Here is a 27058-nt window from a genome sequence, read left to right as displayed (position 1 = left end):
TGTGGTCCTTGCGCGAGGGGAGCTCGATAGACTCGAGGGGCCAGGATACGCCGCGAGGAGGACGGAGTTGCGCCGAAAGGCGAAAGAAGCCGCGAGAACAAGGGACCGGCAGGCGGCGGCGTCGCAGGACGAGACAGAAGAGAACGACGCGACAGAGGAGGAAATGACAAGGGAGAGAACGACGAGAGTGGGACGACCGCGAGGTGGCATGAAGGTTGCAGCGAGAAGCGGCGAGAGACTGCGAAGAGAGATAGGAAGAGGCGGACGCCCAAGGGTGGGCGACGGCTAGCGCATCACACACCTCTCCTTAAAATCCCTGTGTGGTGGCGGCGTGCCGTCCTCCCATCCCTCCCTTGGGTTGTCTGTTTTCTTTCTTTCTTTAAGGCCAACCCGTGCAGTCGAAGACGAAGAGAAGTAAAGAGAAAAAGAAAAGTTAAAAAAACAGGAAAAGTAAATGGGAGCGGAACAAAAATAGAAAAAAAAAATCCCGCTGTGCACGGCGTGCCAACCTCCTGCACCCCCCCCAGTCTATGTTCGCCGTTCTCACCCTCGTGCCGGCGGCACCGGCGGCGACTGAGCCGTGCACCTGTGCTTTGAATTGGACGGATCCAGACAGCGGCCACGCTTGCAGGGAGCCGCAGTTCGGTTGCCCGCCGGTTGCGTGCGACGGACCGTACCCACCGTGGTGCGTCGTCGAGTCGCTGCCGTGCGCCGACCCTGACCCTGACTCAGGCATCAACACTGGCTTGTACGGCGGAAATTGGATTCATTGCGAGCCGGAGTATTCGCCAACGCCGCCGAGTTATCCGCCGCCGCCGCCCTTTGCAGTTGTGCGAATCGGCGCCCTCTTGCCGCGGCAGCTGCCAAGCGGCGAGTTGATGCACCTGGGTCGGGCAGAGGAGCTGACGTCCGTGCTCATGGCAATCGAGGAAATCAACAACAAGACAGACGGCGTGGCGGACGATCTGCTTCCAAACACGCAGCTTTTGCTCGCACACCGCGACTCGCGCTGCGACCCGGCATTCGGCAGCGACGCGGCCTACCAGCTACTGCACCACGCGTTCGACGGCGCCGGCTGCGACGCGCTGGTTGGTGCATACTGCTCAAGCGCGTCCATCCCCGCTGCGAGGCTGGCGGAGCTGACGGCCACCCCGCAGGTACTCACTCTAAGAGGACCGTGTGAGTGTTGCTTATGCAGTCTATAACGGTTGCTGACTCAACTGCTATTAGGTCTCTCACTCCTCTCAGAGCCCGGAATTGAGCGGCGACGACTTTCCCTTCTTTGCGCGGGTTGTCACCTCTGACTCCCTCATGGCTGTGGCTTTGGCTGAGGCCACTCGAAATCTCCTCGGCGTCAAGCGCGTGGCCACCATTGCGTGCACGGACGCATACTGCACCGCCGGCGTGGCGGCCTTTGAGGCGGCTGCGTCTGCTCAAGGAATCACCATCATTGAGTCCGTCCGCTTCGAAAACGGTCAGAGCAACCTCGGCGAGCCCCTCGGTGCTTTGCGCGCCTCGTGTGCGACCGTCTTTGTCGCCATTGCTCTTGCAGAGGATGCAGATCGCCTTTTGGAGCAAGCCCTCGGTGCACGGCTCGTCGGCCCTGAATTCACCTGGGTTGGCGACATCGGTCTGTTCGAAGGGCTGGGCTCGCTGGCCGGCCGTGGCCTCCCCGTGGACGATTTCCGCGGAATACTCGCGATCACAAACTCAATCGCGCCAAGCGTGGCGTACGACGGCTACGCCTCTCGCAAGCGCGCACGGCCATCCACGCTCGGCGACGGGACAAATTGCGACCCGGCAGACGACGACGAGGGGCACAAACTCTGGTCAGTTGATACGGATGAGGATAGAGCGCCACGCTGCTTCGGTGCCAACAATCAGTTTCCCGAGAGCGTCTATGCCCCGAGAGCTTACGACGCTGTGTACGCTGTGGCGCACGCAGTCCAAGCGCTGGTGGACGACCCGTTGGTTCAGCGTATCGACGGCGACGCTTTGATGGCGGCCCTTCTCGCCGTCCGGTTCGACGGCGTGACGGGCAAAGTCTCCTTCTCGTCCGAGCCGGCCACCCTCGGCGACCGCGCGGGTGGCGTCCTTTACGACGTGATGAACGTAAACGCGTCAGGCGCGTGGGTCAAGCTGGGCACCTGGCAGCCGGCCGACAACTGGGAGCAGAGCTTTGCCGGCAACGGTCAGGCGCTGACGAGGCCAACGCCCGACAACAGCAAGCCGCCAGAACTCGTGGGCGACACGCTGCGCGTCGGAGTCTTTTGTGATGATCATGTTGGCGAGTCGGAGTGCCAGCATGTGATGCACATCATTGACCGGATCAATGACAAGAAGGACGGCTTCCTAGACGACTTACTTCCGGATCACACGCTCTTCTACTCTATGGTTCAGACAGGGACCACCGGCTGTGCCGAGTCTGAGGCCATTCGAAGCCAGTTCGATCAGCTGTACTCCGACTTGAATGGAGTAGTCGCCACCATCGGCCCGTTCTGTTCGGATGACGTGGCTGCTGTGACAGCCGCCGAGTGGCGCGCTGGAGCCGACGTCTCTACCGTCGTGCTCTCGCCGTCGTCGACGGCTCCGATCTTGGCGAACGTGGGCGCATACCCGAACCTGTTGCGCCTCTCGAGCAACGACAAGCACATACAGTCTGCCGTTGCAGCACTCGCAGAGCGGCTGGGATGGCAAGCCATTTGCGTGCTCCATGACGACGGTCTATGGGGACGCGGGGTCATGCAGTCTTTCACCTCAATCTTTGAGAGCTCAGGTGGGAAAATCGTAAACAATGGCACGGCGGAATTTTCCAAGGCAGCTTTTGACGGCGGCAACTTGACAGGGAGCGACCTGCTCGACCAGCTCGAAGACTGCCAAATCATCCTCCTCGCCGCCTACCCGGATGCGCAGCGGGCTGTGTTTGCTGCCTCCTATGACGAAGGTCGGCTTTGGGGGCCGGGCTACGCTTGGCTCAACGTGCTTCCGGCTGAGGAAGCCCTCTACAATGCAGATGGCTCGGTGAACTCGTCCGCTGTGCATGGCTCGGAGGGGTGCTCGGAGTCATCGAGTCATCCGGCGTGAGCAGCGCCTCCGACCTCAGCCTAAAGTATCAGGCGCTGTGGGATGAGGTGTCGAGCAGTCAGGGCTGCACCAACATGAGCCCGCAGTCCCGACCCTTCTGCGACCACGACGACGACGCCTCGACGCTTCCCGATTACACGGCAATGCGCGTGGATGCAGTGATCAAGCTCGCAGTCTCTGCCGATGCTGCGATCCGCAACGGCTCACGGCCAGGAGACGCAGATGCGCTGTACGCGACGATGCTGGCAGCTGACACCGTGACGGGGCTGAGCGGGCCTCTTGTTTTCGACGACAGCGGAGATCGACTCGGTACCTTGGAGGTGCTCAACTACCGGCTGCTCACCGAAGCCTCTCAGTCAGGGCGCCGCCTTAGCTCGGTACTTCTGCCGCGTTCGTTGCTTGAGTTCTCAATCGTGGGCAGCTACTCTACCGCAACCTCGACACTGCAGCTGCCAGACGTTGGCGCTCTCGTCTTCTCCGGGGGATCGACGGAGGTGCCACAGCACTCCTCCCCTCCTCCACCGCCTCCGCCGCCTCCGCCGCCAGCACCTCCCCCCGAGCCGCCTTTGAGCACTGGCGTACTCGTCGTGATCGTCTTGCTTTCGTCGTTGACACCCGTCGTCGTGATTTGGGTCGCCGTTCGAGAGTGGCGCCGTCGGCGTAAGCGCGAGCACGAACGGACAAGACAGCAGTGGCTGAGATATCTCTCAACGGGACAGCCCGTGCAGCTGGAGCCGCTCACAGACGGCAACAAGTATCATCTCTTTCTGTCCCATTCGTGGCTTTCCGGACAGGATGCTGTCCGAGTGATGAAGGAACGGCTGCTCAATCTCTTGCCGGACACGAAGATCTTTCTCGACGTGGACGACTTGGCGTCCGGGCGAGGCGCAGCCGAAGTTGCTATGTCCAAGATTCTCGTCGTCTTTTTGTCGGATGGCTACCTCACGCGCCCCAACACCGTGCGCGAACTGCTTCGGGCGATGAGCCTGCAAAAAATCGTTATCACCGTCTACGATGAGCGCAGCGTCTACATGGACAAAGGTGTGCTCCGAGCAGCGATCGAAGCAGCTTGCCTGAACCTTTCGAGGTGGGGTCTCGACGGCGACTTGGCGGCCTGGGGCGCAGAGGTCCCGACCACGGCCGACATCTTTGCTGCGCTGACAGCACAGCCTCTCCTGTGGACTCGTGTCCCAGCTTTCATGAACGTCACTTTGCAGGCGTGCGTGACACCGCTGGTTCAGCCCAAGGCGCCCATGTTGCGACCAAGCGCAGACGGGAAAGCGAATCTCTCCCCGGAGGCGCTCCAGCGCACAGTCGAGATGCTGGTTCAGCCCAAGGCGCTCATCTTGCAATCTGTCCCGTCTTGGGCGCAGAAGGGGCTTGGTCGCGCAGACGGGAAAGCGAGTCTCTCCCCGGAGGCGCTCGAGCGCGCAATCGAGATGATGCAGGCTGCTGCTGAGCCTGGCGCGGCGGCTTCGACGAGGCTGTACACGCGAGCCGGCATTGGCTTCACCTGGCAGAGGCTCCGCGCTGGAGAGAGATTTCGAATCTACGCCAGCCCACACAACCCCGGCGCGCTCGAGCTCACCCAGGAGCTGTCTTGCCTGCTGCAGCACCTCGACATAGAGCTCGAAGTGACGACCTCCGTCGCCGACCTCACGGCCTGCAGCCACATGCTGCTGTACCTCGACAAGCGCACCTGGACGGACGATGACCAGCGGATAGCCGCGCTCTCAAGCGACGTGAAGGCCGCCCTGGCCGGGCGCGTTCACCTGCTTCTGGTTCACGAGAGCGAGCCGTTTGAGTACATGGCGGGCAGCCACGCCGGCGTCAAGTTCGACGACCTCCTCGACTGCGTGGATGGCGCGACCCCCATCGAGCTGCTTCAGCGACAGGTGAGTCCCCGCGCTCTCGCTGCATCATCAGCGCGTAGCATAGTGCCATCGACTCGCCTCCACCTCTGTCTCTCAGGTCTACGCGGAGGTTGCGGTGCCGCTCAAAGAAGGCATCTATCGGCCCGCAAGCCTGCTGCTGCTCGCACGCGCTGTCGGCGACCAGACGCGGACTTCGGCGCTGCGACAGCTCACTTTTTCCTCCAAAGAGCTGCGCCTGCCCTCTATGACTTTGGCGGAGGGCAGTGCGAGTCTGATGAGCCGGAGCAAACATGACCCCGCGAGCCGGCAGAACACACCACACGGACGGAGGAGGGCGCTCCCTCCTCTCTGAGGGTTGGATGGTCCGGACCTGCCCGGCATTTGGGTACCACTTTGCCCACGCTGCAGTCGCGTTGCCAAGGCCTGCTAGCATCTTTGGTACGACTGTGAGCGCAGCCGCGTGCCGTCGTCCTCTGTCGTCCTCTGTCGTCCTACGTAGAGATAATGTACAATTGCAATACGGTTTACCCTGTCATAGCTCCGCGCGCCATGGGGGCGGGCCCTGCCTGGGGCGACGTGCCCGCCGTCTCGGTATTGATTGGATCGACGACCTGTGCTTTGGCCAAGCCACAAGAGGTCCCTGGTAAAGAGAACAGACTAAAAGTTAGCGGTTGGGGTTGTGTCTTGCTCTTGTGTGAGGTCTCGATGTAAAAGAGGAGAATCCTACCAGAAGGTCGGACAGGGATGGGTCACTCGACAACACTGACCACATACCACATAGAGACATGAGACATAGAGGGGACTCACCTCTCGCACATCGATGTTGTATGGCCCATGGCCTGCTCCCAAACGAAGCTGCTTGTTCGACAGTTGCTTCCGTGTGGATCCGTCAAAGCCTTGGAGTGCCGTGGCGCCCGCCGATGGGAGGGCCGTGTTGAGCGAGGCGGGCAGGGGCAACGATCCGGTGCCGCGCCGAGCGGGCTGACGTTCGAGTCAAAGAGCTCGAAAGACAGCTGGCCCAGGCCAAAGTCGGGCATCTTTTGCAACCCGCCGTTACTGCCGCACGCGCTCGTGTCGCCAAAGCCAACTAACTGCAGCTTGGAGGAGTTGCCGGGCAGCTGCGTGGGCATGATGACGCCCGCGGTGACCGTCGTGTCCGCCACCGTCGCGCCGGGCAGCGCGCCGACCGGGGTGGGCGCGCCCGAACCATTCCCGGAGCTTGAGCCCTTCCCGCCAGCTCACCGCATCCCGAACCACTCTCTCTCCCTCGTCGCCCAAACGGTTGGAGCGGAGGTCGATGCTTTTCAGCACCCCGTTGCCGCGCAGCGCCTCGGCGATCGCCTTGGCGCCGGCGTCGCTGATGCGGTTGCCGGAGAGGTCGAGTGTTTTCATCACCTCGTTGCCGCGCAGCGCCTCGGCGATTGCAGCGGCGCCCTCGTCGCGGATCTGGTTGTAGCTGAGGTTGAGGTCGGTGAGCACCCCGTTGACCGCGAGCGCCTTGCCGATCGCCTTGGCGCCCTCGGGGCCGATGCCGTTGTTGCAGAGGTTCAATTTGGTCAGCACCGCGTTAACGCGAAGAGCGGATGCTAGCGCCTTGGCACCCTCGTCGCCGAAGCTGTTGTCGAAGAGGTTCAGGTCGGTCAGCACCGCGCTGCCCTTGAGGGCGTCGGCGATCGCGGTGGCGCCGGTGGGACCGATCTTGTTGCCGCGCACATCCAAGGAGGTCAGCACCCCGTTGACGCGCAGAGCGGAGGCCAGCGCCTTGGCACCCTCGGCGCCGATGCCGTTGTAGCGGAGGTTGAGGGTGGTCAGCACCCCGCTGCCCGACACGTACATGTACTCGGCGATCTCCGCTGCGCCATTCGGGCCGATGCCACAGCTACCCAAGAACAGCGAGGTGAGCTTGTTGCGCTGCCGCTCGACACGTACGATGCTGAGGGCCGCCTCCTCGGTCAGGCTGTTGTCGCCCACGTCCAAGGAGGTCAATACCTCGTTGCCGCGTAGCGCCTCGGCGATCGCAGCGGCGCCCTCGTCGCGGATCTGGTTGGAGCCGAGGTTGAGGTCGGTGAGCACCCCATTGACGCGAAGAGCGGATGCTAGCGCCTTGGCACCCTCGTCGCCAATGCCGCCGCCGCCAAGTAGGCTGCCCGACAAGTCGAGCTCGGTCAGCACCGCGTTGCTGCGCAGCGCCTCGGCGATCGCAGCGGCGCCCTCGTCGCGGATCTGGTTGTTGCCGAACTTGAGGTCGGTGAGCACCTCGCTGCGCTCGAGCCCGCCTGTGATCGTTGCAGCGCCTCGGCCGCCGATTTTGGCTGCCGCCTCCCGCCACTTCTCCTCCGTCCTTTCCACGGCGTTTGCCACCAGCGGGGCGGCGAGGTCCTTGAAGCGGCTGCTGCATCGTTTGAGGGCGACCGCGGAAGCGAGGTCAGACTCGGCCAGCACCTCCACGATCGCTCCCAACAGCGAGTCCTCGCCTCCGTCATCTAGGTCCACGAGCATCAACGTATCGTCGTTGAGATCCACGAGCATAGTTAGCCGCGCGCGAAGCGACGTGCCCGCTACTTTGCTTTCGCCGCGTTTTACGACAACTTTCGGTTATCATAGCCGCCGAACTTTACCCCGCTGTTTCTTTATAGACGTCTCGCAGCTGCATTCTCGTATTCTTTTTCCTGCGCGCCCGCCCTCGTCACGCAGACACCGCGCAGCCCCGGCGCCAGCCAAGCCTGCGCCTCAAAGCTGCACAAACAGGGCGCACAGCAGAGTACAGCACACAGCACACACCGGCGGCGCGCGCGCAGCACACCCAGACGCGCGCGCGACCCCAACACGCACACGTGCACAGCACGCGCGCGTCGCACGCCAGCGCAGCGCCACACACAGAGCACACTTCCCATCAGCAGCAGCAGTCCTGCCACAATGCGCACAAATCAATGTCAATGTCAATGTCAATGTCAATGTGCACATAGCCACAATGCGCGCGCGCACACACACTCCCTCCCACCGGCCCCGGAATAAGATACATCATAGGTATCTTTCTTGTAGTACGGCCTTAGCTTGTAGTTCAGTTACTGCACACACTGCACTCGCATGATCCATGAACTGCCTTGTTAAACATAAAGAGACGAAGGCGCTCACACTCGAAACGCCGCGATCGCGGTGTCGGCAGCGTGACGACGGAAGCCGCCCACAAAACACGCAAGCACACACACAGGCACATACACACAAGCGTCTCCATAGGTGTGCTATGAATCAGCAGCCAGACCTGGCCCATCTCTCAAACGTCCAGCCTCCCCCCCCCCCCCCCCCGGCCCCGCGCTACCTCCCCTCCCTTCCTTCCGTGCGCCGCCCGTCTCTGGCACCCCCCCTTGCCAGCGGTGGCCCGGCTCGGCCGCCCTGCTGGCACACGCACCCCCTCCCCGCCCGCGCGCGCCCCTCTCTGGAGGGACACAACTGCGGCGCGTCGACGAAGCTGCGAGATTCCCCGAGTTTGCCCCGCGACTACCGGAGGACGAACTGCGACGTGTCGACGAGGCACGCCGCCTGGACGGCCGCCGGAGTCAGCGGCGCATCGACGTGCAGCGGAGGCTGCTTGGACGCGTCTCCCGCGTCGGCGCGCGCCGCGAGGATCGCGGCGCGTGCGGCGAGGAAGGCGGCGGCGGCCAGCGCCATCGGCGGCTCCGCAGACGCCTTGGAGTGCAGCGTCGCGCCCGGGGCCGGGTTGGGCGCGCGCGGCAGGAAGGAGACGTTGAGCTCAAGGGGGATGTCGTGCACAGCCGGCACCTGTGCTCCCCCCGTGCCGAGCGTGGGGAATCGGAGGTGTCTCGGAGGTGTCTCGGAGGTGTGTCGGAGGTGTCTCGGAGGTGTCTCGGAGGTGTCTCGGAGGTGTCTCGGAGGTGTCTCGGAGGTGTCTCGGAGGTGCACCTTGTACTCCCACGTGCCGAGCGTCGTCGGCGCGCCGCTCGGCGAGTGGGAGACGACCTCGGGGAAGTAAGAGCAACGCCGGTTAATGACAGGGAATGATGGAGAGGAATCGCTCGGCGGGCGGGAGACGGCCTCGGAGAAGAAGAGGCCGAGCGCCATGACGAAGCCCCCCTCGACTTGCCCGAGGTCGATCTCCGGGTTGAGGGGCGTCCCCTGGTCCATGAGCAGGTCGGCGCGCAGGATGCAGGTCTCGCCAGACAGCGCGTCGATCTCGACCTCGCAGATTAATCAGCACTACTCAGCACTACTCGGCACTGGGTCACCGACGGCGGGTCGCGCTCTCCGCCTCGCAGCACGCCACGCCCGAGGTTGCGTAGTCGAACTTGGGCACCCCCTCGGGCGCGGCCCCGCCGAACCAGCCGCTCGCCGCGAGGGACACGCCTACTCACACCCTCCCCCTTCCCCGCGGGCGCCTTTCCCTCGACCCCAGCCGCTCCCCCCACAAGGGAGTCGCCCGCGTCGGTCGCCGCTTTGACGGTGGCCTCCCACGCGCCCTCCCCCGCCCCGCCAGCCGCCGGCCGGAAGGGGAGCAGGCGCGCGTTGAGCGTCTCCGCCGCGTCCAGCACGGCCTTGGCGACGCACTCCGGGGTGTGAAGGGAGGGGCTGGTCAGGCGCTAGTCAGGCGTCCAGCAGCGCGCCTTGACGACGCACTCCGAGGTGGCAGAGCCGCCCGTGTCGGCCGAGCCGGGCGTGGCGAGCGACGAGGTGTCCGACACAGACACGCCGCCGAGCGGGCAGCCGAGGGCGAAGGCGGCCGCCTGCGCCGCCTTAGTGTGGATGCCCTGCCCTAGCTCGCACCCTCCGTGGGCCAGCCGGACGGACCCGTCCGCCAGCACGCCGAGCGAGCAGCCCTCCTTGTACGCGCCTCCGTTGTCCTCGATGCCGTACTTGACGGGGACCATCCTCAGCCCGCGCTTGCGCCACCGGTTGGAGCGGTTGAACGCCTCAACCTGCTCACGCCAACCAATGCTAATCAATGCTGGCCAATGCGAATCCATGCCGAGGAATGCGAATCCATGGTGAGTAATGCGAGTCCATGGCGAGTAATGCGAGTCAATGCGATTGCAATAGGTTGGGGCGCGGTTTTCGAGCCCCCGCCTGCTCGCGCCGCGCCGCAACCTCCCACCGCGCCTTCGCGGACTGCCACATCGCCGGCAGGTTCCAGTTGAAGCCGTTCTCGCCCACGGTGACGCCGCAGAGGGCCGCGTCCCCCGTGGCGTACAGGTTGGCCTCGCGCACCGCGTCCGCCGGCAGGCCGACCGCCTCGGCCGCAGCCTCCATCGCCAACTCGTGCAGCGGGATGGTCTGCACGACGCCGGGAGCTCGGCACGCGGTGCTGCCTACGTGTGGGACGAGGCGAGATTGCGCGAGACTGCCCGAGACTGCACCACCCCCCCGGGGAAGCACGCGGCGCTGCCTACGACGCCGGAGTTGTAGAACGAGCCGTGCACCGCGAAGTCGTCGGCGCGGTACGCGTTGTCCGCCCAGCAGACTCCCATCGTCAGGTCGCCTGTCGAGCACCAATTATTATTATTATTATTATATTTATTATTATTAGCAGACTCCCATCGTCAGGTCGCCTGTCGAGCACCAATTATTAATTAATAATATATAATATATTAATTAATACTCCCATCGTCAGGTCGCCTATCGAGCACCAATTGACTGACTGTTCGTCCTTCGCCACGAGTCAGAGCAGGCGCCCGTCGTCAGGTCGCCTGTCGAGCACCAATAATAATAAATAATAATAATAATAATATAATATAACTCCCGTCGTCAGGTCACCTGCGCCGCCGTCGACGACGCCAGAGTCGAACGCCGCGGTGAGCTCGATTGACGAGACGACGCCGCCTGTCGGGACATGTCGCGGACATGTCCCGGACGTGTCGCGGCGCTGCGGGGAGCTCGAGAGAGGATGGTACGCCACCCTGGTCCACCGCGAGCCGGAAGGAGCCCTCCATCGGCGGCCGGCCGCCCGTCGACGCCATGTCGTCCGAACGGTCGTTGTGCAGCCGCACGGGGCGGCCGTGCTTGGCGGCGGCGACGGCCGCGGCGATGGCCGTCGGGAGGTGCGCGTTGAGCTTGCCGCCGTACGCGCCGCCGATACGGCGCACGCGCACGTCCACCGTGGCGAGGGGGAGGCCGAGCGCACCCGCCACCGCCGTCTGCGTGCGGGTTGGGTTCTGGTTGGCGCAGGTGATGGAGAGGCCGCCTCCCTCGACCTACAATAATGAACGGGCTCCTCTTAACGAACTGATCGGTATCGGTGATGGAGAGGCAGCCTCCCTCGACCGGCAGGGCGAGCGCGGTGTTGGTCTCAAGGTAGAAGTGGCGCTGGCCTGGTATGGACCAGTGAACCCATTAGTAATCAGCGTCTTGCGGGTCACCATAGGAGGACAACAGTGGCGCTGGCCCCCGATGCGGAGCTTGCCCTCCACGGCGGCCTTGCCCTCCGCCGCCGCGCGAGACCACCACTCGCCCGCCTAAGTTCCAATTCAACCAGTCAGCCCCCAGTGTGTGACCGGCTGGACTCACCTCCTTGTGCGAGTCCCCGCTCGCTCGCCTGCCGCCCGCGCACAATGCTCGAGTGGTGATCGTCCTCCTTCACCTCCTGCGCGCCGCCGTCGCCTCCGCCTCCGCCTCCGCCTCCGCCTCCGCCTCCGCCTCCGCCTCCGCCCTCGCCTCCGCCTCCGCCCTCGCCTCCGCCTCCGCCTCCGCCGCCTCCGCCCGCCGCCTTCGCCTTGCGCGTCTCCTCCTGCAGCCGCTCGAGACGGAGCCCGTTCCGCCGCGCGAACCCAGAGGAGCGGAGCTGCTCGAAGGCCGCCGCCACCCGCGCGGCGTCGGGCGGACTCCGGCGCGGGGGGGGAGGGGGCGGGGGGTGGGCTTGCTTGAGGAGCCCCGCCGAGTGGCTGAGCCTGAGCACGGCCAGCTGCGCGCCTAGTCGGCCGGCCACAGCTCGCTCAACGCGCGAACGGCCGAAGCGTTGACGAGGCGTGAGCGGATGGCTGCGCGCCACGCCGCGCGTGCGAGAGGGAGTCGGCGAGGACGACGGCGACCGGCGCGCCGACGCATGGGAGCGGCGACCCGACCGGGTGGAGGTAGAAGGGGTAGCAGTTCGAGTCGGCGGCGGCGGTGGCGTTGGCGGCGGGGTTCGGGAAGTCCGCCGCGCTGACGACGTCGACGACGCCGGGGGAGGCGAGGGTGGCGCTCCAGTCTGCCCCGCAGAAGGAAGCGCCGGCAGAGCCGTCCGGCGCGAGGACGAAGGCGCCTAGTATGGAGTGGTGAGCTGAGCGCTCCTCGGTCGGCGGCAGAGCCGTCCGGCGCGAGGACGAAAGTGCCGCAGAGCTCTCCCGCGACGGCTGGCTCGTCGGAGGAGTAGAGCGCCTCGCCCGACGCCTGAGTGATGCACTCCTTCCTGCACTCGTGATGAATACTGCATGAGTAGACCGCCCTCCCCCCGACGCCTGCAGCAGCGAAGTGAGCTTGGGCAGCGGCAGCGAGACGGGCGCCTACAGGAAAGGTCCAGGAAAGGTCCAGGAAAGGTCTAGGAAAGTGGGCAGCGGCAGCGACACAGGCGCCAGCGACGCGTCGCTCACGCCGATCGACTGGGTGCCGCACGAGACGGGCCTGTTCTCAGGAAGTAGCCTCATCATTGACTAGCCATTCCTTGTGAAAGGGCCGCACGAGAGACGTGGCCGGTCGGCGGCGGCGGCGAGCGAGCCGGCGACGGCGGACGCGAGGCGGGGGGGGAGGGGAGAGCCCTGCGCGGAGAGGAGCAGCTTGTACGCAAACGAGGCGACGAGGGAGAGGCGGTACTCGTGCGGCGCGAGGTGGCCGATGTCCGAGGCGGAGCCCGCGTCCGACTCGACGGCCTTGGCCGCCTGCGGAGGGACGCGTCCATGAGAGTGACTTCCTTCACAGGGAGGTACACGGACCGGCCTTGGCCGCCTGCTGCACCAGCTCGGCGACAAAGCCGCGCATCGCGGCCGCGTCGGATGGGGCGGCACCTACGGACGACCTTGCTAATCAATTAATTATTAATTAATTGATTGATTGATTATTCATCAGGGCGGCGCCTACGGGTGATCTCGCGGCGAGACTGCGACGAGACTGTCCGAGGTTGCACCGCGACCGATGCTCGGCGCCGACGAGACGGGACGCGGCGGAGGGTGGGACCGCCCACGTGCCGCTCGAGACGAGGCCGCCAAAGGCTCCGCCCACCGCCGCGACGGCGCCGCCCTTGCCTGCGGGGCATGTCCACGACAGTCCGGGACATGGCCCAGCCGCCGGCCGGCGACATGCCCCCCCGCCAGTGCGCAGCGCGAGGCAGCAATTGAGCAGCGCGTGGCTGTTGGCGTGGCGCGACGAGACCTTGTCGGCGAAGCAGGCGGCGAGCGAGCCCGCGCGGCCGCCCGCCGACGCGAGAGGGAGGCGCAGCGCCACGATGAGCAGCGAGGCTGCGGAGCGAGGGCCGCAGGAGAGGTACCTGAGGGAGGTGTCGCGGAGGTGTCTCGGAGGTGTCTCGGAGGTGTCTCGGAGGTGTCTCGAGGACCGCAGGAGAGGTGCCTGACTCAGCAGCGCGAATGTGGTGAGTGGAGTGGGGGCGTGGGCCGCGGTGCGAGGCCCAGACAGCGGTACTCGGACACGCTCACTGTGCGGAGGCCGCCGCCGCCGCCGCCACGGCGAAGGCCGGTGCGGTCGATGACCGTGAGAGAGGCACCGACGCCAACGAGGAGCACCGCCACGTCGGAGGGGAGGGCCGGGTGGGCTGCGGCGAGGGCAAGGTTGCCAGCCCACGACCCGACGGCGCGCACCTGAAGGAGGTGTGTCGGAAGTGCCTCGGAAGTGCCTCGGAAGTGCCTCGGAAGTGCCTCGGAAGTGCCTCGGAAATGTCTCGGAAGTGCCTCGGAAGTGCCTCGGAAGTGCCTCGGAGTTGTCTCGGAAAGTGCCTCGGAAGTGCCTCGGAAGTGCCTCGGAAATGTCTCGGAAGTGCCTCGGAGGTGTCTCGGAAGTGCCTCGGAAGTGTCTCGGAAGTGCCTCGGAAGTGTCTCGGAAGTGCCTCGGAAGTTGTCTCGGAAGTGCCTCGGAAGTGCCTCGGAGGTGTCTCGGAAATGTCTCGGAAGTGTCTCGGAAGTGTCTCGGAAGTGCCTCGGAGGTGTCTCGGAGGCTGGCCGCCCACGAGCCCTCTGCGCGCACCTGAGTCGTCGCCACGCGGCCGAGATGGCGGGCGAGGGCTGCGGCGGCGGGTGCGGCGGCGCCTCCGCGCTGCTCGGAGGCCCAGGGCGGCCCCCCTCCCCTCCCGTCCGAGAGAGGGGCCTCGGCCGCCGCGGCGAGAGCGCTGCGGAGAGCCTCGAGCGTCTGCGCGGCGCCGGCAGAGAGCTCCCCGCTGGCAGGGTGGAACGCGGGCGCCGCTGCCAGCTCCGGCACGCCGCTCACGTCGACCAGCGCGGCGTTTGCTTGCGGCGGCAGCCCGCCCGCCGTCGGGCCGCGGGGAGTGTAGTACTTTCCGACCCCCATGCCCGTGTTCCCGCAATGCAGCAGCGCGGCCGGCTCGCGCCGCAGCAGCTCGACCTAATTAGCCAACAAGCTTCCTCTGAAGTGACTGGTTGAGGTAGGCGGAGAGCTCGCGCCGCAGCAGCTCGACCAGACCCTCGAGCGAGGCTGGCCGCGAGTAGCTCAGCCCGCTGCCTGAGGGAAGTGTCTCGGAAGTGTCTCGGAGGTGTCTCGGAGGCTGGCCGCGAGTAGCTCAGCCCCGCTGCCCTCGTCTTCATACCGCAGAGAGACGGGCGCCCGCGCGCGCGCCGCGACCGCCGCCGTCGGCGAGACCAGCCGCAGCGCCCTGTCGCACTCGCGCCTCGCCGCCGCCCTCCGGCCCGCCTCGCCGTTTGAGAGAGAGGACGCCTGCAGCGCCGCGTCGCACCTTCGGACCGGACGGCGTGGCTATGGCCCTTCCGAGACACCTCCGAGACACCTCCGAGAAGGTTCGCACCGGCGGCCGCACGGCTTGCCCGTGGCGACGTCGTGGCACGGCGCGCACGTCTCGAGGTCGGATATGCCGGAAGAGTCGTCGTGGGCAAAGGCGCGCTTGAATGCCTGCAGTACGAGGGAGTGACTGCCGTCACGGTGTGTGACGTGCTGTCAAGGCGTTCTCGCGGTCCTCTGGGACGAGGGTGAGGGTGAGGGTTAAGTTAGGGTGACGGTTAGGTTAGGGTGAGGGTGAGGGTGAGGATTAGGGTTAGGGGCGAGGGGTGAGGGGTGAGGGTGAGGGTGAGGGTGAGGGGTGAGGGTGAGGGTGAGGGTGAGGGTGAGGGTGAGAGGGGGAGGGGGCGGGGCCTGGAGGATGGGCCGGTAGCCGGTGCAGCGGCAGAGGTTTCCATCCAGGCTCTCCTCGATCTCCTTGGCAGTGAGGTGCGCCGCGCCGCGCGCCGCCGCCCCGCCCAGCAGCGCCGACATGGCAGTCACCCAGCCGGGCGTGCAGAAGCCGCACTGGCTGCCTTGCCCCTCGGCGATCGCCTTCATCACCTGCGAGTACCCGGCGCCTTGCGAGCCGAGCCCCTCGACAGTCGTGAGCGCGAGCCCGTCGCAGCCGCAGAGGAGGCGGAGGCACGCGTTGATCGCCCGCGGGTGGCCGTCCGACCCGACGGCGATCACCTACTTCTCCCACCACACTCAGGCGAGGGGTGGCCGGCGGCAGTTCCACCCCCAAAGGGCGGCCGACGGCACCGTGCACGCGCCGCAGCCGCCCTCGGCGCACCCAATCTTGGTGCCGGTGAGGCCCTCGGAGCGGAGCCACTCGGCGAGGGTGAGGGAGGGAGGCGGGTCGACGAGTCGCCGCTCCCGCCCGTTGAGGCTGAAGACCAGCTCCCGGCTCGGCGCGTCGGCCAGTCGAGCGAGCGGGTGGGACGGCGCGATGGCGCGTCGGGACCAGCGCTGCCGGGCGAGCAGCGCAGCTAGGACCGCGGCAGCGAAGACCGCGACGCTTCTCGCGTGCGGGATGTCTTGGCAAACTGCAGCCAGCCAGCCCAAGCCGAGCCCAGCGCTGACGAGGAGGAACTCGTGCGCGCCGCGGGTGAGCTGAAGCCTGCGGCGTCGGGTGGCGCCCGGAGGCGCTGCCGGGTCGAGCAGCGGCTCAGAGAGGCTCTTTGAGAGTCCTTTGCCGGCCTTCATGAGGTTGATGTGTTATGGAGCCGGCCGCCGACGAAAATGGGGCGATCGCTAAAAAAGAATCTTACAACAAAACTCCCTCGCACAACACTGCTAAAAAAGAATTTGGGAGAAGAGTTTGTACTCAGACTCACGCTGTGTAAGCCGACTCAGGGTGTGTGGCAGCCCGCTGGCTGTGTGTCTTGTGAGCTTGTTTGTGTCTGTGTGTCGCTCGTGCGTGTCGTCATCATCTGTCTAGCGTCCACCCATACCGCGTTGGTGTCCAGTCCGAGCCTGGCTGTTCTTCACCTTTCTACCTACCTACCTCACGCTAAAGAGAGATCCCCTGTGCCCTGTGCCCAGCCCTCTCCGCGCGGCGATGCGCCCTCCCCCCTCGCTTTTGCAAAATCCTGCAAAGGTGGGGACGTGTCTGTCCTCGACCCAGCCCTAGCTTGGGATGTCCGTTGTATTTATTTATTTTACTCACGCTAAAAAAGAATTTTGTGCGGCGAGAATTTTACGACTTTCCAGCGAACAAACGACTCCCTCTCACAGCAGACAGGCTCAAGGTGCGAACTGGCGCGTGCTTGCACTATCACAGGCAAACCACCGGAGCCGCCTAAGCGACTCCGTTAAGAACGGCAATGCACTTAGCTCCGTGCACAATGCCGCTCTCCCCGCACGCTAGCTCGAAAAGAATTTGCGCTGAGCGACACTGGGCACGGGACTGCCACACCAGGGAAAACAAGCGACGTGAGTACAAAAATGACCATCTCTCATGGAGATAATAGAGTTACGCGTGTATTTATTTATTTGTCCAAGTTGCCAGCCAGAACTCAGTACTCTGCAGGCCCCAGTACTCAAGGCGTGTGTGTGTGTGTGTGTGTGTGTGTGTGTGTTGTGTGTGTGTGTGTGTGTGTGTGTGTGTGTGTGTGTGTCACGTCACTGCATCCTCCGCCGGTTCCTCCCGTCGCCTCTTCTTTGTTCGAATGTTTTTCAATCCATCCTTCACGAAGCCCTCCCATGTAGCTAGCGTTCTTTGCGAATGTCTCGAAATGGCCAGCAGGCGCTGTCTGCTCGCGGTCTGTGCGGGCCGCTCGTCCTCCTCGCCCTTCTTTCGTCCTCCCGTCCCTCCCCTCCACCATGGCCTTCTCGGCACTTCTTTCTCCATCCGCCTCGCCCTGCCTTTTCGTATCGTGCCGTTCGCCCTCCATTCGGTGACCTTCATGGCTGTCCGCCGCTCACCCACGCGCACTGGGCCTTGCACTTTGAATGCCGTGGGGCTCCTGTCGTCAGACGTGGAGACGCGAGGGTTGCCCCCCCTTGCCCCACCACCTCGTGTGTGTGGAGAAGTTTACCTTACCTTACCTTACCTTACTCAAGGCGCCCAGCCCGCCTCACCCTCAGCAGTACAAGCTCAACCCGATCGTGAAGAGCGCAGCGAGAGCGGACTGCGTGGGCGGGCGCTGTCGAGGGGGAGGAAGCGGAACGACAGCAGGTTGTATGGCGTCCAAATGCAGAGCTCGAGCAAGGAGACTGCCCCAAACCCGTCGAGCATGATTTGGAAGGCGGCGGCGGGCGTTTGGCCCATGAGCAGCGGCACGAGGACCAAGTATAAAGTGTTGGCGATGGGTGCCCAGATGAAGTAGTCCGCCGTGCACTTGAGGACGATGATCTCAGGCGTGGTCTCGCTGCCGGCGGACGCCTCGAGCAGCCGCTGCCACGAAGCGCAACCCACTCCCGAGACGAAGAACGCCACAAAGCCCAACGCCGCGCCGTGCACATACACATTCGTCGCCTCTACGTCAAGCGCGTAGGCTTCCGCCGGTATTAAGGAGCGCCCAACGACGTCTGCGCCGCCGCGCAGGACTGCGGCCTGCACGGATGCGAGCAGCAGATATCTGCGCTGCATGAGGCGGCGGTACTTGACGGCGGAGCGCTGTCCGAAGCGTCTGGCGCGGGCTGCTGGGCCCAACGTTGTGCGTCGGTCAGGAGGCGACGGCGCGAAGAGCTCCTCAGAAGTCAGCGCGCAGAGCTCCTCGGAAGGGCAGAGCGGGTCAACCAGAGCGTGGCAGGCAGCAGCTCGACGTGAGAGCAAGCCGATGGCGGCGGCAGGGTTCTGGTGAGCCGCCGGCATCCAGGCATTCGCAGTCGCGATAGAGAGGTGCAGGGCGAGCCACGATGTCGACGTGGGCCGACGGAGCATGGTCGCGACTCGTCGCAATTTCGCGCAACGAATGGTCTGTGTCTCCTGTGTAAGTCTGCAAATGACATGGCAGCAAAAAGAAAAATTATCCCGTGTGCGCCAAGTGCTCCAACTCCAGGTTCTCGAGGTTCTCGAGGTGGATATCCTTTGGCCGCGTTGGGTAGCGAGGATTGGTGTAACCCGAGCCACGGAGGCGTGTTTTCTGACGGCCGACCGTCAGTGCACGGAGTTGCCCCTTCTCCGACTGCCCCGGCTTGGCAATTCTGACCTCGTCCATCGAGCTCATGTACGTCTCTCTCGTCATCGCCATCGTGGGGCTCCTCTGCACTGTCAACGGGTTCACGCTCATCATTGATGGAGAGCTGCCTTAGAGCGCAGGTAGTCTAGAAGTGTTTTGCCATATAGCGATTGGTCAAAAAGAAATCAATGCTTCCTGGATACAGACTCTGCACACGACTCACACTCACCGAGTGCACATACGCCCCGCGCACCCTCTATGGTATAGCGCGCACAAACCGCGCCCCGCCAGCCCGCCGGACTTGCAATCATTCTCGCCCGTTCTTGAATTGATTACCGCTTTGCGCGGGAGCAGGATTGCGATCTACGTTTGTTTGATTTTGAGGCTTTCGGAGGCTTTGGAAAGGAGGTTCGCAGCACCCTGAGGGAGGCGGCGAACCAGCTGAGCAACAAACTTTCGCACGCTCAGCACCTGGACGAGGTCACATGGACCACCAAGAACTGGCACGGGCTGCAGATGCAGCGCTTGTCTGTCGTCCTCCACACCGCCGTGGCGTGGCAGACGGTGAACGAGCTAGCTGCGGGAAAAATCCCGCCGTCTAACTGCCATGTCACGGCCGGTCGGCTGGTGCTCTCGCCTCGCTGGCGGCGCGGTCTGGTGCCGCGGAGCCCAGCTCTCCTGTGGGCTCGCGGCGGCTCGCCGCCGCGGTGCCGAACAATGTGATCAGTCCGGAATTGTCCCGGCGTGCCGCCAGTGCCGCTTCTTCGCCGATTTTTGGCTCGACCAGTTTGTCGACAAAGTTGCCTCCGAGCTCCTGCTGCTCGACTGCGCGGCGGAACCGGCCCATCGCGGCTGAGACGTGATGCGCCGGCACCGGGGCAACGGCGCGGGACCATTTCCAGGCTCTCTCGAGCAACCTCAAATTTGGCCGATTTTGTGGATCTCAACCCTGCTGCTCTCTGACCACAACCTCGCGGCCCGCTGCGCGGCTCTCCGAGCGCGAGAGGAGTCGTCTACGAGGCGGCGGCGAGCGCAGGCGGCGGCGGCGCGGCGGCGCGGCGGCGGATCGCGGCGCAGACAACGGCAGCAATCTGGCTGCTGCTTGCTGCTGCAGCAGCTGCTGCTGCGGCTGCTGCTCCGCTGCCGCTGATTGTGGACACGATTCCCCCGATAACCCTGCCCGCCCGCTCCGCCCCGCCCGCCCGCCGCTCCCCGCTTGTTTGCCCGCCCGCCCGCCCGCCCGCCCGCCCGCCCGCCCGCCGGACCACCCATTCCCATCACCATCTCACATACCTTCATATAGGCGCTCGAGACCTCCTCTCGCTGCCTACTCGCTGCCTCTGGGGAGGAGGGGAAGACGTAGGGCTGCATGCGCGCCTTCCAACGGAGGCTCCTCCCCGAAAGGCAAGTTTTAGCCACATGAAACCCGAGACCCCTCCCCACCGCCCCGATCCCCCCACCCCCTTGCTCCCCCCCCCCCCCTCGGGAGGGCCGAGATCCCGAGAACTGAGGCGCCCGTGGGGACCCCGCAATTCCCTTCCCCCCTCGGAGGGCCGGACTGAGGCGTCGAGGGCCCCACTCTTTCCTTCGCATAGCGGCCACTCTTCGGATCGCTGGTCGAGCGACCCGGGGGATGCCCCGCGCGCCTGACCCAGGCGCGAAAACGAATCTGCGAGGCGTGGCTGCTCACGCGGCCCGATGGGGAGGAACGGGGCGAGCCCCCTCCAACCCACCCGCGCTAGGTCTCGGGGGACGAAGGGGTCACACCCGACGACCTCGGGAACTAGCCGGGGCAGTCGGAGAAGTGGCAACTCCGTGCACTGACGGTCGGCCGCCAGAAAACACGCCTCCGTGGCTCGGGTTACACCAATCCTCGCTACCCAACGCGGCCAAAGGATATCCACCTCGAGAACCTCGAGAGCGTGCGGGGAGAGCGGCATTGTGCACGGTGCGGAATGCATTGCCGTTCTTAACGGAGTCGCTTAGGCGGCTCCGGTGGTGAGCCGGTGTGTGTGCCAGTCCGCGCCAGTCCGCGCCCTTGTCATGCCAGTGTGCTGTGAGATAGGCTTGTATGTTAAATTCGTGAATTCTTCTGGTTTCCCGCCGGGGCGCCTGCTGCGCTCCTCGCACCGCTCTTCGGACTTGATGACCACTCTCGCCTTCGCGGAGGGCTTTTCGGACGCTGCGTACCGGCTGATCGAGATGGACGAGCCGCTCCTGCAGGCGTTCACCATTCCCGCCCCCCTCCCTCCCGCCCGCGCGAGTGGCGGCGCCGCCTCGCCGCCACCCCGGCCGCACCGCACTCGCAGGAGCTTCTCTCGGACGGCGGGTCGGTCTGCATCAAGGGGTGCGGGGAGGACGAGGCGGTGCTCACGACGCACGACGCCTCGTACGTCGTCCGCCTCGCCGACTCGTCCAACTCGATGCTGCTCGTGCGGGGCGGCGTCGAGGTGAGCAGCACGGCGGGGAGTCCCGGCGGCGGCGGCGGCGGCGGAGAGGAGAACCAGCCTCCGCTGGCCGTGGCGGCGCGGGCGCACGAGCACCTCGAGCTCGTCCGCTGCGCGCCGCGGCTCGGAGACGTCCGGCGGCGCCTCTGCGCCTGCCCGTACGGCGGTCGCGAGGCGGAGGAGGCGCTGGACGAGCCTGCGGTGGGGGAGGAGGAGGCGCTGGCGCCGAGCCGGCCGGACGCGCGCCCGACGCTCTCCTCCCTCGAGGCTGCGGCGCAGTGCTCTCCCCTCGAGCTTCGCGCGGCGCTGCAGCGCTGGAGGGCGGTGGAGGTGGCGGGGCGGTGGTGCTGCCTCGATCCGCAGTACGAAGCGGACTGCGTAGAGTGCCTCCTCGCCCTCGCCGTCGAGCAAGAGTGGCCCTTGCACGCCGTGCCCGTGCCCGCCGCCGTCGAGGCGCTCGCGGCGCAGTTCGACGAGGCGACGGTGCGACACTGCCTCCGCTCGCACTCTACGGCGGCGGCGGCGCCTTGGGAGGAGTGGCTCGCCGCCGCCGCCTCCGACGAGGTTGCGCTGGAGCCGCGCGCCATCTGCACCTTCCGCGCGCGCGTGCTTCTCCTCGAGACGGAGGCGTGGCCAAAGGACGCGTTCGACGAGGCTTGGGCCGACGGCGTGCCGCGCGGCATCGAGCCGTCCGGCTAGGAACCTTCTAGGAACCTTCTAGGAACCTTCTAGGCGTGCCGCGCGGCATCGAGCCGTCCGACGCAGACCTAGACGGGCTCGCCGTGCTGCTGCCGCCCGACGGCAGGGCGGCCAAGGGAGCGCCGCTCACCGTGCGCGCCCTGTCGGCGGAGGCGATGCCGCCCGACGCCGCCGCGCGCTTCTCGGTGCTGTGGAGCCTCAAGCCGAGCTGGGCGATGCGCGAGCTCGGCCCCTACCTGCTTGACATCGTCGCGCCCGGCTCGAGCGCCGAGGCGCTCGTCCTCCAGCACGCGCGCTGCGTCACCGCGAGCGACGGGAGCCGCTCGTACGTCGAGCGCAAGTAGAGCGGCGCCGCTGGGGGTCTGTTGCGGCGGGGAGACCCCCCCCCCCCCCTCCTCCTCTTCTCAGATGAGCAACAACCCAAAGCTAGGGTGTGTAACCGGGATGTGGGCCGGTGTGTCGCACGTATTTTGTCGCGTTTCGTACCTTGTCGCGGTGTCGGTGGAGTTTGGAGTCGGGTGGGTCGAGGACGATAAGCCTATCTGTGGCTAGTTCCATTTCACCCTCTCCCTGAGGCTGAGCCTGACCGACGCGGCGACGACGCGCTAAATCTTGAAAACGTCCAACGGAGAGCTCCGTGTTGCTCCCAGCGCCCTCCCCCGCGCTCCCTGCGGCCATGGCCGATGATGCTAGTATGAGAGGTCATCTGGCTACCGCGAGAGCGACCCAACTCGTCGACATCGTCCGATGATGGTGCCGCAAAGTCAGCCTTCGGAGGCTGTCCAATCGTGGGGTCGAGCCGGCGGTGGCCGTGACATGTGGTTCCACCACCCCTCGTAGGCTTTGCCTCTGACCGCCAATGGGATGGAAAGGAAGGCTGGGCGAGCGTATAGAAGCGTGCTCGACCTCGTCGTGGCAACCTGTATGGCAGCGCTGGTAGGCGCGATGAGCGTCGTGCCACCTGACCCGAGACGGGTCGCAGGCGTCGTACCGAGCGCGTCGAGACCGTGTCCTGATGTGATCTGCACGGGTGCGTCACGTCGGCGTCAAAGGAGCGACGTGCGACCTGTCAGAGCTTGATCTCCGATCTCAGCGGCGTCGAGTCGTCTCCGGCGGCGACAATTCGGTACCTCCCCAGGTGTGGTCTACATCGACCGTGATCGAAATGACTACTTCACCCCAAACGGACCGGACACGTATCTGACGGGCGTGACAGTGACTCTCTTCAATGGTGTCACGTTGTACACCCTCTCGACGGACGCCAACGGTGCCTACAGCCAGACGGTGCCCAGAGGTGAGTGGGCCATCGACATCGACACGTCGACGCTGGGCAACGCCGCGCTCTTGCAGACGTTGGGCAGCAATCCGACGACGGTCACCGTGGAGGGCGGCAAGACGGTCAGCGATGAGGATGCCTTTGGGTACTTCCGGCAAAGGGTGGGTGAAGGGAGTCGGGACCCGCACTTGAATTTTGCTCGCGGGGGGCGCGCCGACTTTCGCGGCCGGGACGGGCGCGTCTACGCCTTCTTGTCTGCGCCCGGCCTGGCGTTCAACGTCAAGACGGAGGACGCATCCTTCCGGCTGCGCGGGGACGCGTTGACTGTGGACGGCTCCTTCATCACCGAGGCGCATCTAGTGGCCTTGGTTGGCGGGGCGAAGCAAAAGCGGGCGACCGTCTCGTTCTGGGCCCAGGCGCTGAACGACTTTAATACCGGCTACGGATTCGTCAACGGCACCTGCGGCTACTTTGGCAGCTTCAGTGTGCAGGTCGCTCACGCTCGCCACTGCGAGGAGCTGTCCATCAAGGTGCGCTACTCGTCCGCCGTCTTCCAGGTCCGTGGGTGGGCTGTCACCGTGCGCGGTGGCTACGTCTGGGATCGGATTTCGGGACCGAGGCATCGCCTCGACATGTCCATCAACGCACGGGGCAACGCGCCGGAGCGCGCCCTCCCTCACGGCCTGATAGGGCAGTCCTTCTCCTCCTCGGGCCCGCGAAACGGGAAGCGCGACCTTTACCCGGCCGCGGGCCGCTTCGCCACGAGCGCGATGGCTGAGGGAGCCATCGAGGGGACCGCCGCAATGTACGAGGTGGCGTCGCGATACGCCACGAACTTTGCGTTTTCGAGATTTGACGATGAGATGACAGCGAGTCCTCTCGAAGTAGTTGGGAGCGAGGGGAGTGGTGACGGCACCGCCAGCGGACCGGCGGACGTGGAGGCATCGGTCCAAGAGTCAGAACCGACGTAGAAGTCACGCACGCGCGCGCAATCCGCTGTAAGGTGAGCGCCAGCGGGAACCACTTCTGTCCCTGTCCCGGTACTACTACTACTCGCCCATACGTTCATGAATGAAATCGCCCCCCAGCCCTGCGGCCCGCCCATTCCACCACCACACTATACCACCAGCCTTGACGACTTTTGGGACACAATCACGATGCACGTGTGTCGTTGTGAAAAACCCCAGCCGCCAGCCCCTGCCGGGGGGGAGAGAGTCTAGCTACAGTATACTGGTGACGTCAACCGCGCAAAATCGCCCGCCCGTCCTCCTGCTCGTAAGTTCGCAAGATTTTCGCAAGATTTTACGAGCAGGGGGCAGGGGGGGGCGGGGCGGGGGCCGCCGCCGCGGGGGGGGGGGGGCTCTTTAGTCTTTTGTACTTCAAGTCTCCTATCAGTCTCCACCCCCATGGAATCAATTTATAAACAAGTGACTGGGACGGACTGACAGAGCACTCTTTAGCACAAGCCCTCGTCGGCACTCTGCGTGCCACCATTGGGCGCTGCCGCCGCATCGCCGAGCGCGACCTCTTGCAGCACTGGCGTCAGCATCCCGATCGCCTCGTGAACCAACGTCAGCGCCGCCCCCGCGTCCAAGTGCACCGCCGTGCAGAGAGCGCGGCGCGCCCGCTTGAACGCGGCCGCGTCGGATGCCGCGGAGCAGCTGCGCGCCGCCTCCGCCCCGAGCGACGCCGCAGAGACTCGGTTGACGGCGTCAGCGAAGTGGGCGGCGGCCGCGCAGACGGAGGTGGCGAGCCAATCCGCCTGCTCCGCCCGCGACAGAAACGGCCAGTCGGCGCCGCGCAGCATCGCCTCCGCCGGCGCGTCCTCCCCGAGACCGAGCGGCGTCTGCGTGGGCGCGCGTTGGCACGCGAGCCCGAACCTAAGTGCGAATTCATTGGATGGAGGAGGACGTCGTCATTGAGAGCTCGCCCGAGCAAGTCCGAGCCTCCGCAGCACCACGAGCGCGCACGTGGCGAGCTGCCCGAAGCATCGCGCGGAGTAGGCGTGCACCCGTGCCACACCCTCCTCCTCCGTCCAGCTCTGCTCCTCCCCCTCCAAGCCGCCCTCGGCCGCACCTACTAGACGCCAGGCCGCCCCTCGGCGTCGCGCCGCCTACCCACACGCGCGCCGCCACCCCCGCGCCGCCTCCCCGACCGACCGCATCCTCTAGCTCTGCGACCGGCGGCGCGAGCGCTGCTGCGAATGCGTCCTTCAGCCGTGTCGGCGGCGGCGCGCCGCCCCGACTCGGCGGCGGCGGCGGCGCGTTGGCGGCGGCCGGCGACGCCTCCGATTCGAGCGCCACGGCGATGGCGTCGAGCGCGGCCTCGATGCGCGGCGTCGAGGCGGCGGGCAGGCGTGCGAGCTGGAGCTGCACCTACACTGATGAGCTGATTCGTTGAGGAAGGAGGACTGACTGGCGCCCGAGTCTCGTGCATCAGCGAGCGGGAGCTGCACCCGCAGTAAGGCTCCGTCCCTTAGCCCCTCTAGCGCGCCGAGCGAGGCAGAGCCGCCCAGCCTGTCGAGCCAAGCCTACGCGCGCCACAAGCCGACACCTCACACTCTCCCTTTCCGCCACCGGCCGCAGACGACCGCCGGCCGCAACGCCTCGAACGGCGCCAGCTCGGGCGGCGGCGGCGGGCCGGACTCCTCCTCCGCCGCCGCGCCCTCCTCCTCCCCCTCCTCGCCACCGCCACCGCCCGCCGCGAGCGGCCGAGCGAGCGCAAGCGTGGAAGTTCCGACGTCGGCGACGGCGCCTGTACGGAAGGTTCCGAGAAGGTTCAGGGGAGGCGCAGCACCTGCACCATCGCACCCGCCTCGGCGACAGCGCGCCGGCCGTCTCGCGAACGTCGGTGGCGAGCTGGAGGAAGCCGCTCGCCGACTCCTAGGAAGTGTCCAGGAAGTGTCTAGGGAGTGTCTGGGAAGTGTCGAGGACACCGCTCGCCGACTCCTTTGCGAGCGAGCTGATTGTACCGGTGACGGCGCCGCCCCGCTCCACCAGCTGGCCGCCCCCCTCCTTTAGCCCCTCCTTGAGCCCGCGCGTCATTCCTCGCGCCAGCCCGTCGCCGACCACCTAGACAATACCCTTCCACCTGAGACGCGCACACGCAACACTTCCCCGACGCGTGAGCGTCAAAGCAGCGGCAGTGGCCGACGGCGCCGTCGCCTCCGTCGGCGCGGCTCCGAAGTCAGACGCCGCCGTTGCGGCTGTATCTCGGCTATCTCTCGGCTATCTCTCGGCTATCTCGCGGCTATATCGCGGCTATATCGCGGCTATGTCTCGGCTATATCTCGGCTGTATCGCGGCTGTCTCGCGGCTGTTTCTCGCCTCGGTCGCCGCAGCGCCGAAATCGGACGCAACCATCGCGCTCACGGCGCTCGCGACGCTCACCGCGCCCCCCGCAAGGCCGCGCACGTTCCGGAGCGGCGAGCCGAGCTCCGCCGCCGCCGTGTCGCTCTCGCCGGCGGCAAGGCCGTGCGTCGGCTCCGTGTCGGCGCTGGCGAGCCGCGAAGAAGCGTCGACGACGCCCTTCCCCACTGCGCCGGCGGTCGCACCGACGGCTCCGACCGCTCCGCTCGACACGTCGGCCGCGAGCGCGGCGAGGCCGACGGCAGACTCGAGCGCGATCCTGTTCCTTTGCCCAGTCCAGGTGAGTGTGCTGCTGGCTGCTCCGGGGGGGAGGAGGGCCTGGGGGGGGAGGAGGGCCTGGGGGGGGAGGAGGGCCTGGGGGGGGAGGAGGGCCTGGGGGGGGAGGAGGGCCTGGGGGGGGGAGGAGGGCCTGGGGGGGGAGGAGGGCCTGGGGGGGGAGGAGGGCCTGGGGGGGGAGGAGGGCCTCGGGGGGGAGGAGGGCCTGGGGGGGGAGGAGGGCCTGGGGGGGGAGGAGGGCCTGGGGGGGGAGGAGGGCCTGGGGGGGGAGGAGGGCCTGGGGGGGGAGGAGGGCCTGGGGGGGGAGGAGGGCCTGGGGGGGGAGGGAGGGCCTGGGGGGGGAGGAGGGCCTGGGGGGGGAGGAGGGCCTGGGGGGCGAGGAAGCCCCCCCGGGGGAGGAAGGCCTGGGGGGGGAAGAGGGCCTGGCGGGGGAAGAGGGCCTCGCGCGGGAAGAGCGCCCTGGGGG

The 27058-nt window shown here is 66.0% G+C and overlaps 6 protein-coding genes across 6 annotated transcripts; 3 read left to right on the top strand and 3 right to left on the bottom strand.

Moving 5' to 3' along the window:
* Window positions 1–530: 530 nt before the first annotated feature.
* On the top strand, window positions 531–5476 carry EMIHUDRAFT_451652 (hypothetical protein; the record flags this gene model as incomplete). Its single annotated transcript, XM_005767997.1, has 6 exons — window positions 531–1157; window positions 1231–3029; window positions 3104–3578; window positions 3804–4979; window positions 5056–5400; window positions 5424–5476. The coding sequence occupies 5 exons, from the start codon at window positions 531–533 to the stop codon at window positions 5308–5310; spliced, it is 4332 nt and encodes a 1443-aa protein (XP_005768054.1). The 3' UTR covers window positions 5311–5400; window positions 5424–5476.
* Window positions 5477–6161: 685 nt separating this feature from the next.
* On the bottom strand, window positions 6162–6992 carry EMIHUDRAFT_43368 (hypothetical protein; the record flags this gene model as incomplete). The annotated part of the gene is made up of 1 exon (XM_005767996.1): window positions 6162–6992. A coding segment is annotated over one exon (831 nt), but the record flags the coding sequence as incomplete, so codon positions are not given.
* An 8385-nt stretch (window positions 6993–15377) lies between these two features.
* On the bottom strand, window positions 15378–15803 carry EMIHUDRAFT_57422 (hypothetical protein; the record flags this gene model as incomplete). The annotated part of the gene is made up of 2 exons (XM_005767995.1): window positions 15378–15590; window positions 15663–15803. Coding segments are annotated over 2 exons (354 nt in total), but the record flags the coding sequence as incomplete, so codon positions are not given.
* A 3118-nt stretch (window positions 15804–18921) lies between these two features.
* EMIHUDRAFT_356337 (hypothetical protein) lies at window positions 18922–19707 on the top strand. Its single transcript, XM_005767994.1, has one exon. The coding sequence runs from the start codon at window positions 19134–19136 to the stop codon at window positions 19380–19382; it is 249 nt and encodes an 82-aa protein (XP_005768051.1). The 5' UTR covers window positions 18922–19133; the 3' UTR covers window positions 19383–19707.
* An 862-nt stretch (window positions 19708–20569) lies between these two features.
* On the top strand, window positions 20570–22016 carry EMIHUDRAFT_211161 (hypothetical protein; the record flags this gene model as incomplete). The annotated part of the gene is made up of 4 exons (XM_005767993.1): window positions 20570–20575; window positions 20836–20976; window positions 21148–21642; window positions 21726–22016. The coding sequence occupies 4 exons, from the start codon at window positions 20570–20572 to the stop codon at window positions 22014–22016; spliced, it is 933 nt and encodes a 310-aa protein (XP_005768050.1).
* Window positions 22017–24318: 2302 nt separating this feature from the next.
* EMIHUDRAFT_436712 (hypothetical protein) lies at window positions 24319–26568 on the bottom strand. Its single transcript, XM_005767992.1, has 8 exons — window positions 26275–26568; window positions 25884–25992; window positions 25759–25830; window positions 25539–25702; window positions 25404–25478; window positions 25095–25323; window positions 24895–25024; window positions 24319–24828 (listed from the first exon to the last, which is right to left on the bottom strand). Exons 1-8 carry the CDS (start codon window positions 26308–26310, stop codon window positions 24405–24407), a joined length of 1239 nt encoding a protein of 412 aa, XP_005768049.1. The 5' UTR covers window positions 26311–26568; the 3' UTR covers window positions 24319–24404.
* Between the last annotated feature and the right edge of the window lie 490 nt (window positions 26569–27058).

This window comes from Emiliania huxleyi (assembly GCF_000372725.1).
Source record: "Emiliania huxleyi CCMP1516 unplaced genomic scaffold EMIHUscaffold_47, whole genome shotgun sequence".
In the NCBI taxonomy this organism is placed as follows: Eukaryota; Haptophyta; order Isochrysidales; family Noelaerhabdaceae; genus Emiliania; species Emiliania huxleyi.
The sequence above is the reverse complement of the archived record's forward strand: the minus strand, read 5'-3'. Positions and strand labels throughout refer to the sequence as shown.

Bases quoted from the DNA above. Each gene is read 5' to 3' on its own strand.
- EMIHUDRAFT_356337 (XM_005767994.1), top strand. From the start codon at position 19,134: ATGTCACGGCCGGTCGGCTGGTGCTCTCGCCTCGCTGGCGGCGCGGTC.
- EMIHUDRAFT_436712 (XM_005767992.1), bottom strand. From the start codon at position 26,310: ATGGTTGCGTCCGATTTCGGCGCTGCGGCGACCGAG. The intron at 25,479-25,538 runs GTCGTCTGCGGC...TGGCGCGCGTAG, and splicing joins TCGAGGCGTTGCGGCCGGCG to GCTTGGCTCGACAGGCTGGG. The intron at 25,025-25,094 runs GCGGCGCGGGGG...GGCGTCTAGTAG, and splicing joins GGATGCGGTCGGTCGGGGAG to GTGCGGCCGAGGGCGGCTTG.